Source organism: Talpa occidentalis, unplaced genomic scaffold (genome assembly GCF_014898055.3).
Source record: "Talpa occidentalis isolate TD23 unplaced genomic scaffold, MPIMG_talOcc4v2.1 talOcc4.9, whole genome shotgun sequence".
Classification (NCBI taxonomy): domain Eukaryota; kingdom Metazoa; phylum Chordata; class Mammalia; order Eulipotyphla; family Talpidae; genus Talpa; species Talpa occidentalis.
The window spans coordinates 28456848-28470148 of record NW_023605305.1 but is presented as its reverse complement, the minus strand read 5'-3'; the positions used below and the strand labels follow the sequence as shown (position 1 = coordinate 28470148).

General features: G+C 41.2%; 1 protein-coding gene across 2 annotated transcripts in view; it reads right to left on the bottom strand.

The window, feature by feature from the left end:
• Positions 1–13301, bottom strand: part of MAST2 (microtubule associated serine/threonine kinase 2) — a 138134-nt gene that overhangs the window by 107772 nt on the left and 17061 nt on the right. The window contains exons 2-3 of one of the 2 annotated variants that reach the window (XM_037500978.2): positions 7157–7304; positions 5081–5223 (exon numbers count right to left, since the gene is read on the bottom strand). In XM_037500978.2, coding sequence (XP_037356875.1) covers positions 5081–5223; positions 7157–7304 — 291 coding nt within the window. Of the gene's footprint in view, positions 1–5080; positions 5224–7156; positions 7305–13301 lie in introns of those variants that run through there. The other variant, XM_037500979.2, reaches the window with a different exon arrangement.

Below are 13301 nucleotides of genomic sequence, written 5' to 3'. Positions count from 1 at the left end.
TCCACCTGTTCTCCCCACTTTCTCTCTCTCTGGTGAATCCTCTCACTCTCACCCCCCAACCTCCACACCTCTAGCATTCCTTCTCATTCTCTACGCTTTGCCATGATCATTTATATTTTTTAAAGATTTATTTATGCCTACAAGAACTGGGGTACAGGTCAGAGGGTACAGGCCACTCGTGCAGCAGTGGCTGGCCATAGCTTGATAGCACTGTCTTTAACCCCTGCACCACCAGGGAGGCTCTGAGAATTAACCTTATTTTAAAGATGAGAAAACAGAGGCTCAAATAAGTTTAGTGTTTACTTAAATTTCACATAGTTATATATATATATATACACACGTGGATTTGTAAAAGAATTACTTTTTAGACCTGAATTCAACTTCTCTTCTCCCAAGGTTTGGCATTTTGTTTTTTCTAGGTCTTTTATTTCCTGAGTTATTTGCTTAACTATTGTAACCTCAGGCTATCCTTCCCTCTCTTTTCTCCTATTCAAAGATTCCCAGTTGGAGATTATTTATATTGAGAAATAACCCTTTTTTTTTTTTTTTTGCATAGAACTGGGGTATAGGTCAGAAGTGCGGGGAGTGAGAGGATTCACCAGAGACAGAGTGCGAAACAAAACAGGCAGATTGACTGAAATACACTGCTGAGGGGAGCAGCGGTGAGACAGGAGAGATCTTCGTGCCATGTGGGTTAGCTCCCAGGCCAGGGATCAAACTCAGGCCTTAGCAGTGATAGTGCTGAGACTAACTTTAACTCGGAGGTCACTAGCGATGCCTGACAACCCAAGTAAGTGGGTAAAGTTTCTGAATAGTTCTTCAAAGAAGATAAACAAATGGCCAACAAACACTAGATGCTCAATGTCATTAATCACCGGGGAAATGCAAATCGAAACAAAATACCCCTTCAGACCACTCAGTCAATTAAAACCAAAAAGATAGATAAGCAAACATTGATCATGATGCAGAGAAATCAAAACCCTCAAGTATTGTGATGGAGGACAAGAATAGAAAAACTGGAAAGGAGGCCTCATAAGACTAAAACCTGACTCACACAAGGAGATGTGGGTCGAGGGGAATAACATGACCATTAACACAGCTGTAGAGGTTGTGACCCTTAGGCACCAATGCTTTATCACAAGGCATGAGACCCAAGCAGGATCAGATGCTATAAGGAGTGGAGCACAGGCCTGAGGGTAAATATATAGAGACTGGGCCCACCGTGGAATCTCTGGTCCCTTTCTAGTTTGGCCTATTACCCAACATCAGCAACAAGCAGGCCACTTCACAGAGTGACCCCTCCCAAAAAGAAAAGGACTATATCAATGCAGTCTCTGCACAGGCTCGGGGCGGCACTCCCACCGCCCTCCTGTGACTATGCAGGTGCTTCTTTTCACCAACTCTCCCCCTCCGCAGGGTACAGCCTCCTGCCTGCCCATGACCTGTACATGCCAGGACTTCTCTTTACTGACCTCCCTCAAGGGAGGCCGCTCTCCTCAAGGCCGCCTGCCTGCAACCATGCAGGCCTCTCTTAGCAAACCTGTCCCTTTCCCTTTCCCTAATAAACCTGTTCTTTAAATATAACAAACGTCACTGTCTCATGGAGAAACGTGCCTGGGGAACTCGCTGTGTGCAGCTGAACCAGGAGCTCTGGTGAAACCTTTCCCAGAGTGAACCCAAGGACCCCACAACTCCACAAAACAACATCAATTGTTGGTGGAAATGTAAAATAGTACACCCACTTTAAGAAACAGTATAGCCTATCCTCAATTAAACAGTTAACCATACAATTCAGCAAGTCTACTCTTAAATATATACTCCCCAAAAAATGAAAATATATGTCCACAAGGAAATTTGTAAACAAATGTTCACTGCATTATTCAGAATAGTCAAAAGGTAAGAAAAAAACTAAATGTCTACCCAGACAGCTACAGAAAATGTATATACACACTGAACAATATTAAGCAGCAAAAAGGAATGAAGTAATGGGTCTCCTCAGTGGCACAGCAGTTGAACGCTGGGTTACGAAGCTGCCCGCAGCCTCTGCGGTGCCGGTTCGATCCCCGGCTGCTCCCCGGCCACAGGAGGAGGGTCCCACATGGCGTGCAGACCTCTCCTGCCGCCCGCTGCTCCCCTCAGCATTGTGCTTCGGTCCTTCTGCCTGCTCTGCTCCCCGCTCTGGCTCTGGTGAATTCGCTCACCCTCCCGCGCTTCTGACTGTACCCAGTGCTTGTATGAATAAATAAATTAATAAAATAAATAAATAAATCTTTAAAAAAAAAAAAAAAGGAATGAAGTAATAATCCATGCTACAACATGGATAAACATTAAAAACATTAGCTAAGTGGGCCTCCCTGATGGCGCAGCAGTTGAGCGCTGGGTTGCAAAGCTGCCCACAGCCTCTGCAGCACCGGTTCGATCCCCGGCTGCTCCCCGGCCACCAGAGGAGAGTCCCACATGGCACGCAGACCTCTCCTGCCACCCGCTGCTCCCCTCAGCAGTGTACTTCGGTCCTTCTGCCTGATCTGCACTCTGCTCTGGCTCTGGTGAATTCTCTCACCCTCCCGCGCTTCTGACTGTACCCAGTGCTTGTATAAATAAAAATAAATAAATAAATCTTAAAAAAAAACCCAAAAAAACATTATGCTAAGTGAAATAAGTCAGTCACAAAAGGCCTCATATGGTGATAGAAAGTTGATTAGTGGTTATTCAGACCTGAAGGGCAGGGAGGCTGGGAGGATAAGGAGCTAAAGGGTACAAGTTTTCTTCCTAACTTTTTATATTCTAAATGAAAATATCCTAAAACTTAGTACAGTGATGGTTGCATTAACCATGAATATACCAAAAAGTCACACATTGTGCAGTTTAAATAAATGAATATCACATCTGAAATGTATTTCAATAAACTATTTAAAAAACAGTAATTTAGTAATACTCTATTTCAGTTAGCCTAGGTTCAGACTCCCACAATATCAGCCCATAATTCCCACTGTAACATAATACCTAAAAATTAGTCATTAATTAAGCAGATTAATTTTGGTGGCAGTTTTCAAAAGGCTATGTGTAGAATCAGGCATAATACTTTAAAGAAAGAATTGCTGTCTCCAATCACCTAATCCTATGAGATCAAAATCTCTGTAACAGAACATAGATCTCTCTTTTCAAGTTTCAGAGGTTAAAGGGAGGGGTAAAGGGAGGAGAGGTCAACTTTAATAGACATATTAGAACAAGTGGGGATATCTGAATATGTCTATAGATTACGTAGCATTATTAAACTGCTATTAAACTTCTTGAATCAAATAATGTATTGGTAGTGTTTTGGGAGACTATCTTTCATTTCTGGAGAAATAATTACGTAATGGTGAGGCATCTTACTATCTGTGACTTGCCTTGAAATATTTCAGAAACAAAAAAATACACACACACACACACAGACAAAGCAACTGTGATGAAAATGTCATGTCACGTTAAAACCAAGTTGGCCAATCTAAGTAAGCTTATGTGGGTACTCACTGTAATATTCTTCTCATTTTTCTGTAGGCTTGAAATTTTCAAAATAAAAACCTGGGAAGAGGGGAAGTTCCACAAATGATCCTATTCTCCCTGTAGCCTAAGTGTCACAGACTTCAGGTCATATACAAATTTCTTGAACCAAAATTTAACTTCCCTTTTGCTTTAAGACGATTTCTATCCCCAATTCCTTGGATGAACAAATGAACAAAGCTTTCTACTCCACATATACCAAAAAACCTATAATCAGAGTAGATGAGATTACATTTTAATGGAAACAAGTTTCTGTTATTGTGACCATACAAATTCTAGTGTGCCTTGTCCTTTAAATAAAGGAAAGAATATAAGCACAGTCAATGAATGCCTTAAGTAAAGAAGCAGGGTCGGGCCTCCCCGGTGGCGCAGCGGTTGAGCGCTGGGTTGCGAAGCTGCCCGCGGCCTCTGCGGCGCCGGTTCGATCCCCGGCACCGGAGGAGGGTCCACATGGCGCGCAGACCTCTCCTGAGCAGTGTACTTCGGTCCTTCTGCCTGCTCTGCTCCCCGCTCTGGCTCTGGTGAATTCTCTCACCCTCCCGCGCTTCTGACTGTACCCAGTGCATGTATAAACAAAACAAACAAATATAATAAATAAATAAATAAAAACATGCCTCTAATTAAAAAAAAAAAAAAAAAAAAAAAAAAAAGAAGCAGGGTCAAAGGGTACAGGCAGAAAACCATCCCAGACTACATAACTTAATCACATCACTGTTAGAGTCTTTTTTTCTTTCTTTCTTTTTTTTTTTTTTGTGGGACCCTCGCCGGCGGCCGGGGAACGAACCGGCACTGCAGAGGCTGCGGCAGCCTCTCAGCCCAGCGCTCAACCGCTGCGCCAGCAGGGGAAGCCCACTGTTAGATTCTTTCTATCATAAAAAGCCTATACAAAGAAAAGACCTATTCTTTCACCCAACACATATTTAAGTATCCACTATGTGGCAAACATACTCCCTATCTTCATGTGCTAAGTATATGTACCATAGAGCTATACACAGAAGCGAAACAACCTCAAATGATTTAAATCATTTCTATAAAGAAAGCTGTTTCCTAAAAAATGTATTCATTAAAGTTACAATCATATAGAATTTTTTTCTAGACTTAATACATAATCAAAACCAGTGACAGAATGCACATAATCAGGATATATTCAAGTAAATTCCCTTCTTTACAATGCTTCACTTTAAGAAATTAAAATACCCAGGGCCTCCCTGTGGCATAAGGGGTTAAGTCTCAGCACTATGAAGCTATCTGCAATCCCTGGCCAGGATGCTAACCCACATGGCGCAGCAGACCTCTCCTGTCTTGCCTGCTGCTCCCCTCAGCACTATATTTCAGCAGATCCACCTGTTGTGCTCCCCACTGTCTCTGGTGAATCCTCTTGTCTCCCCCCGCACCCTGGCCTGCACCCCAGCTCTTGTATGCATAATTAATCTTTAAAAAAAAATTAAAATATCCAAATTCTTAAAAAAGGAAAACAATAGATATAACAAAAGACAATCACAGATTTGTTCACAGAGCAACATAACATCTTACTTACCAAGCCAGCAGTAAGAGAAGGTGCAGACTGTCCAAGGGACTGGTTTCTCATTCGGACCAAATTTGATGCTTCTCCTGAAGACTGGCAAGTCACCTGTCCCACATTGCTATGTACGCTGCTGGATAAGGGGAGCAGCTGCTTACCTTCAAACACAAGATTTGGAAAAAACACTTGTACTTTTATTAATAAACAAATGAAAAAATATAAACACATTAATAGCAAATGGATAAAAGTATACTGACTCAAAACTTCACAAATGTGAAGTTCCCCAACATCCATTTTAGAATAGATAGCTCTTTAAAAGCTCCAACTGCCTTCGTGGTGAGAGTTACAACTGAAATACTGAACTGAGTTAACTATTTTAATTCTCTGTAATATCTATCACATGTCAATTCCCCTACTCTGACACCCAATCTAGCAGGTCAGGAATTTTCCAGTCCCTTCCACTCTACCTAGTTCCTTACGAACTCAAAGTGTAACAAGAGTGGAAATGACAGCATCTCCCTTTAGAGCTTTTGTTTCCAGAAAACAATAAATCTACATTGTTAATATCAGGCTCTGGGTTGACTCACTGGTGGAATCTTATTGAAAAGAATACAAGAGAGTTACTTATAAAGACTGAGTTCTACAACTGCAATGACTTTCTGAGGTGCAAATCCCATTTCAATCCCTTTACACTACTGCTAGTAATCTAATCAAAATAAATATAGTCATGTTAGTCCCTTCCTTAAAAACCTCTGATGGATCCTTCATGTTTAAAGAATTAAGCCAAACTTCTTTTTAACAAACTACAAAGGCCCTCCCTAAATCAGATTATCTTCTGGGCCTCAGAGTTCCTTACACTCTTTTCCACATATTCACTCACTCTACTTTTAAAACATTATGCTCTACACCTGACTTTTTTTTTTTTTGAAGATTTATTTATTCATTTACACAAGATCCTGAGTACAGGCCAGATGCGTGGGAGGATGAGAGGATTCACCAGAGAGAGAGTGGGGAACAGAACAGGCAGACTGATGAAATATACTGCTGAGGGGAGCAGCAGGTGAAACAGGAGAGGTCTGCTGCATGGTGTGGGACCCTCACCGGCAGGCCAGGATCGAATCGGTGCTGCAGAGGCTGTGGACAGCTTCACAGCGCAGCGCTCAACTGCCTGCGTCACCAGGGGAGGCCCATACACCTGACTTTTCTTGCTGACCAAACTCATTTAAAAACCCTCCCTCTTCTTGGCAAAATCTTATTTGTCACGGAAATACCATTTTAATAAAGTATGAGGACAGAAGTTTTTGGTTTTGTTTTTACTACAGTGTTCCCTCTTAAACAAACAAAAAGTGATGCAACTTATTTATCTGTACGATAACTTAAAAAGCATTAAGATTTTAATTTGAGGGCCTCCCTTGGTGGCGCAGGCGGTTGAGCACCGCACTGGAAAGCTGTCCGCAGCCTCTGCAGCGCTGGTTCGATCCCGGCCGGCCGGGGAGGGTCCCACATGGAGCGGCAGACCTCTCCTGTCTCGCCCACTGCTCCCATCAGCAGTGTATTTCTTCAGTCTGCCTGTTCTGTTCCCCACTCTGTTTCTGGTGGATCCTCTCACCCTCCCGCACATCTGGCCTGTACAACAGTTCTTGTATAAATAAATAAATCTTTTTAAAAACATTTAACTAATTCCTATTTGAATGATTTTCTTAAATTTCTTCTGCATGAATCTTCTAAAAGTTTTGCATGAAGGAAGTGGGAAGGCATTAGAAGTTTTGCAATGAGTTCTGAAAATGGTTGTGGGGGGAGAAAATCAAAAGAGGCAAAAATGCAAAGTTTACAGAAGTGAGCAGAAAGCAAAAACTAAGATTAAAAGGGAATAAACAATGACAGCAGCCATAAAAGAAATATCTAGAAGGTTCAAGATATTGGGATTCAGGGATTCTATGAGGAAGCACTAGAAAAGCAGACAGTCCTACCTATAAGTGTTCTATACAAGACTCCCACTAGAAAAGAAACTATCAAGATATCAAGTCAACTGATACACTCATAAATATTGATAAAATTTCTACTTCTTAAAGGAAAATTTAAGATACTTACCTGACAAAGAATTGGCCAGGCTTCCTCTCCGTAACTTACAATCATCCTGACTAAGCTGTCGTTGGAGTTTAGCTTTTCCAGTGGATGAAAAGATGTCAGGATTGCTGAGCTTCCTGAAGAGCAGGGGACTAAGTCCAGTTATCACATCCTTCAAAGAGAAAAAAAAAGTAAAACACAAGGCTTTATTTTCTTCTCCAAAAGTATAAGTACTTTATATTTAACATTACTATAATATTCAGTACAATTAAAAAGTGCCAGCATTTTACATTTCTTGCTCAGTAACTAGTCAGAAATACATTTCTTGGTAAAATCTGTGTGGGTATGTAATGAAGGCTATGGGATATTGGTTAAAAAGTTCCACAAGAAGGGGATCAGGGGGCCTCCCTGGTGGCACAAGGGGTTAAGACACAACCTATGAAGCTATCCACAACCAGTGCAGCACGAGTTTGATCCCTGGCCTGCCACGGAGCAACCCACATGGTGCAGCAGACCTCTCCTGGCTCGCCCACTACTCCCCTCAGCAGTGTACTTCAATCTGCCTGTTCTGTTCCCCACTCTGTCTCTAGTGAATCCTCTCACCTTCCACACCTCTGACCTGTACCCCAACTCTTGTATACATAAATAAATCTTAAAAAAAAAAGGGAGGGAGCAGGTTCATAAAATATGAGACATTTTGATAAGATATATTATTCACAATAAGTACACGTTTAGTTATGTTTATTTTTCTGCTTTTATTCAAACTTTTCCTATATCAAATAAAAAAGCTTATTTAGTTTTAAAAATATCATTAGATATCATATACCTTCCTTTACCTGTCATACAAAGTTAGAAATACCTCTAACATTAACTAATGCTAAAATAAAACTTGCTTTATCTGTCTATAACAGAAGCTAAATATATGTTTTCAATGAAAAAGTACAAAAGTACTATGGAAAAAATAGACAATATGAAACACTTTCCATTGCCCTTATTTTAGTCTAGTCTCTGCCAATGGCTGGTTCCTTCTCTGAGTAAGCAGTGTCCAACATATCATCATCAAACCAAAGATGTTCTGAAGCAAACACCTCCCTAATTTGCATTTTTTGAAAAGAAAGAGGCACATCTTTTATATTTCAGTGAAGGAAGTTATAATAAACATAGATAAGTAGTATGTCAAACTGGTCTTCACAGTACAATGACAAAATGAAAATCATAAAAGAAATAACTAATATCTACACCACCTGCCATTTGAAAAACAAGATGCAAGTAACTGATACCATGGTAATATTAAAAAAAAAAAGCACAGGGGAAAAATGGAAAAAGTGTCCACCTCCCTGAGAAAAGATTATTTTTTTAATCCTTTCAGGTCATATACTATTAATTGGTGGGTTCGCAATCCACACAGGAAGTGCTAAATTGGTTGGTAGTGGCTACCCTGAATAAAATTTACAATCAGGGTCTCCCTGGGTCGCAGGCAGTTGAGCTCCACACTCTGCAGCGCTGATTCAATCCTGGCCGGCCGGGGAGGGTCCCACATGGCGTGGCAGACCTCTCCTGTCTCGCCCGCTGCTCCCCTCAGCAGTGTATTTCTTCAGTCTGCCTGTTCTGTTCCCCGCTCTGTCTCTGGTGAATCTTCTCACTCTCCCACACATCTAGCCTATACCCCGGTTCTTGTATAAAAATAAATCTTAAAAAAAAAAAAATTTACAATCACCAAAACATAAAAATAAGAGTGAAGGTCGTAAATAAAAATAGTGGAATAGAGAAGGGAAAAACAGTTTTTTAACTGGTGGTAAGCAGACAAAAGAATACAGGAGGATATTTAGGCACTATATCATGAAAGCAGTAGATATGTCCAGGCAGCTTTAACAGCTGTGAGCAGGGAGGAAAGGGAACTAAAAACAGTAACTAATAGGCAACAAAGGAGCAGTCAGTCTTTGGGTCATCAAGAATGAAACAGCATCTATGCATTAAAAAGAAACCATAGGGCCTCCCTGGTGGCACAGCGGTTGAGCGCTGGGTTGCAAAGCTGCCTGCAGCCTCTGCAGCACCAGTTCGATCCCCGGCTGCTCCCGGGCCACCAGAGGAGGGTCCCACCTGGCGCGCAGACCTCTCCTGCCGCCCGCTGCTCCCCTCAGCAGTGTACTTCGGTCCTTCTGCCTGCTCTGCTCCCCGCTCTGGCTCTGGTGAATTCTCTCACCCTCCCGCGCTTCTGACTGTACCCAATGCTTTAATAAATAAATAAATAAATAAATAAATAAATAAATAAATAAATAAATAAATAAATCTTTAAAAAAATAATAAAAAGAAACCATAGAAGGGGCTTCCCTGGTGGCTCAAGGGGTTAAGTCACAGCACGATGAAACTGTTTGATCCCTCACCAGGGGGCTGACTCACATGGCACAGCAGACCTCTCCTGTCACAATCTGCTGTTCCCCTCAGCAGTGTATTTCAGTAGATCTGCCTGTTCTGCTCCCCACTCTGTCTCTGATGAATCCTCTCACCCCTCCCCCCGCACCTCTCAGCTGCACCCCAGCTCTTGCATGCATAAATAAATCAGAAGAGGAAGACAAAAAGGAGGAGGAGGAAGAGGAGGAGAAAGAGGAAGGAGGAGACAGAGATGGAGACGGAGACAAAGATGAAGATGAAGAAGAAACACAGAAGCAAGCAGGATATGGCCACTAATGCTGGCAATCCATCAAAAAAGGACTGGCAAGGAGGAAACCTCAGTTCATAGCTGCCTCTGCAGGGGAAGGCAATGCCTATTTCTCTAGTTCTAGCCATAGAAGATACAAGCATGAGTGCGACAGTGAGCCAGGGAGACAGGGGCCCCAGTACGGAAGGCATAGCTCAGAAAGGCTGAACACTCCACTGCCACCATCCATTTTCTCCCAGGAGAGGGAGGTACAGTGGATACAGTGAAACCCTGTTCAGCACCCTGACCAAGAATAAACTCCATTATCCTCCCCAAACACACTGAAGACACAGCTACAGATGAGTTCTACCTGACATAGATTCTACCTGATAAAGAGCACCATCTACTGGAAAAATGGAAGCTCTGCACCCTTAATATTTAGAAAGAAAATAATCAAGAGACCAAAAAATACAACAAATGTCAACCGAGTCTGCAGGAGAGTATTATACCATAGACAGAACCTATCTCCAGAACCAAACCACAAAGAAGTGGAAGAGCTTTTCTTCCTATCAGGTACAGAATTCAAATTTTCCATGGCAGGGCCTCCCCAGTGGCGCAGCGGTTGAGCGCTGGGTTGCCAAGCTGCCCGCGGCCTCTGCGGCGCCGGTTCGATCCCCGGCTGCTCCCCGGCTACCAGAGGAGGGTCCCACATGGCGCGCGGACCTCTCCTGCTGCCCGCTGCTCCCCTCAGCAGTGTACTTCGGTCCTTCTGCCTGCTCTGCTCCCAGCTCTGGCTCTGGTGAATTCTCTCACCCTCCCGCGCTTCTGACTGTACCCAGTGCATGTATAAACAAAACAAACAAACAAACAAATAAATAAATAAAAACATGCCTCTATTTAAAAAAAAAAAAATTTCCATGGCAAAGAAATGGAAGAAAACACACAAAAGCTTATCAAACATACAAAGGAAAATTCAGAAAAACAAATGTCCTGAGAAATAAAATTAACAAAAGGAAGACTGAAATTAAGTTTTAAATAACAATGTAATGGAGATGCAGGATGCAAAAAGATAAAAATTCTACAGAAAGCTATGGAAGTAAAATAGATTAAATGAAAGAGCAAACCAGTGATCTTGAAGATGAGAATGCACAAAGAATTCAGGTGGAAGAAGGAAAAAAAACACAAAGAAACAGTGTGAATAAACACCTCAAGAATTTTCCAATTCCATGAGGAAAGGCAATACAGGAATAATAGGTATCCCAGAAAGGGAAGAAAGATAAAAAGGGAACAGAGAAATATTTAAAGAAGTAATAGAGGAAAATTTCTCAAACCAGGAGAAGGAATTAAACATGCAAGTCCATGAAGCTAAAGATCAGGTTACATAAACAGAATGAAACCTACACCAAGACACACAGTAGTGAAATTCTTCAGAGAACTCAAGACAAAAAAAGACTATTAAAGCTAGCTAGGGGTGGGCCTCCCTGGTGGCGCAATGGTTGAGCGCTGGGCTGTGAAGTTCTGCAGCACCGGTTCTATCCCAGCCCGCTGGGCGAGGGTCCCACGTGGTGCGCAGACCTCTCCTGCCGCCCTCTGCTCCCCTCAGCAGTGTGCTTTGTCACTCTGCCTGCTCTGCTTCTGGCTCTGGTGAATTCTCTCACCCTCCCAACCTGTGCTTCTGACTGTACCCAGTGCTTATAGAAATAAATAAATAAATCTTTAAAAAAAAAAAAAAAAGCTAGCTAGGGGAGAGAAGCTAACAACCTACAAAGGAACCCCAATCAGGCTTACATCTGCTTCTCCAAGGAAACACTACCAGCAAGGAGAAAACAGAACGTGGTCAAAATATTTAAAAAGTTAAAAACTGCCAGTCAGTATTACTCTATCCTGCTAGGTGCTTCTCCTTTTAGATGTGAGGGAAAAATAGAAATAAAAGACTAAACAGAAGCCAAAGGAGTTTGCAAACTCTAGACCTCTTCCTCCAAGAAATGTTGGAAAAAACTATCATATCAAAACAAAGAGAAGAACATTCACAAAGGACTTGAACAAAGCAACAGAACCACAAAATTAAGGACAAAATGACAATAGCAAACCTTTACATCTCAAAAATCACTCTAAATGTAAACAGACTGAAACCATCAATTAAGACAGAGTGTCTGGCAAGATTAAAAAAGAATCTGACAATCCGCTGTCTCCACAAAATGTATCTGAAGTCCAAAAATAAACATAAGCTCAGAGTAAAGGGTTGGAAAACAATCCTACAAGAAATAGGACCCAAAGGAAAGCAGAGATAGGCATACTCATCTGATAAAATAGATTTCCAGCTAAAACACATAACAAGAGAAAGGAATGGACACTATAGTGATTCAGGGAATACATCAGTAAGATATAATACTAATCAATATATACAGACCAAACAAAGCATCATCAAAACATATAAGACAATTACTAGCAAATCTGAAAATACAGGGCCTCCCTGGTGGCACAGGGGTTAAAGAAGTGCTGTCAAGCTATCACTAGTCACTGAAGCACAAGTTCGATCCCTGGCTGGCCATGGAGCTAATCCACATGGCGCAGCACACCTCTCCTGCCTCTCCTGCTGCTCCCTTCAGCACCTCTGGCTTACACCCCAATTCTTGTATGCATAAATAAATAAATCTCCTTTTTTAAAAAAAAAGGATTTCGAAGTGAGAAAGAAGTAAAGCTATTATTATTTATAGATGACATGATATATGCATAGAAAACCCTAAAGATTTAACTTAAAACAATAAATCAGTTCTGTAGTATAACAGGATACAAAATCAATACATAAAAGTCAGTTGCCTTCTTTTATGCAATAATGAGCTAGAAGAGGAAGAAATTAAGAAAAAATCCATTTACAATCACATCAAAAAGAATTAAATACCTAGGAATAAACATAACAAGGAAGTTGTGAAGGGCCTATAGAAAGGAAACTATAACATAGCATTAAAAGAAATGGAAAGATAGTGCCTCCGATTGGTCTGGAAGAATTAACATTCACAAAATGGCCATCCTACTCAAAGTAATATACAGATTCAATGCAATCCCCATCAAAATTTCAATGGCATTCTTTATAGAAATAGAATAAACAAAATTGGAATTCATATGCAATCACAAAAGACCCCAAATAGTCAAAGCAATTCTGACAAAAATGAGGAAGAATGGCAGTATGATACTGAAACAAAAACAGACACAAAGACCAATAGAATAGAGAGCCCCAAAATAAATTTTTGCCCACACCTTTACAAACAGTTAATTTAAGACAAAGGAGTCAAGAATGTGTACCAGAGCAAGGAAAGCCTCTTCAATATATGGTATAGGCAATGGAATGCTATTCAGCAATCAAAAAAGAAACTAATGCCATTCACAGCAACATGGATGGAACTAGAAGGAATTATGTTCAGTGAAATAAGTCAGAAGGAAAAAGAAAACTATCAGATGGTTTCACTTATAGGAGGAATATAGAGGAACCAAATAAGACATTGGGGGAAAAAATAATAACAATACAAAACA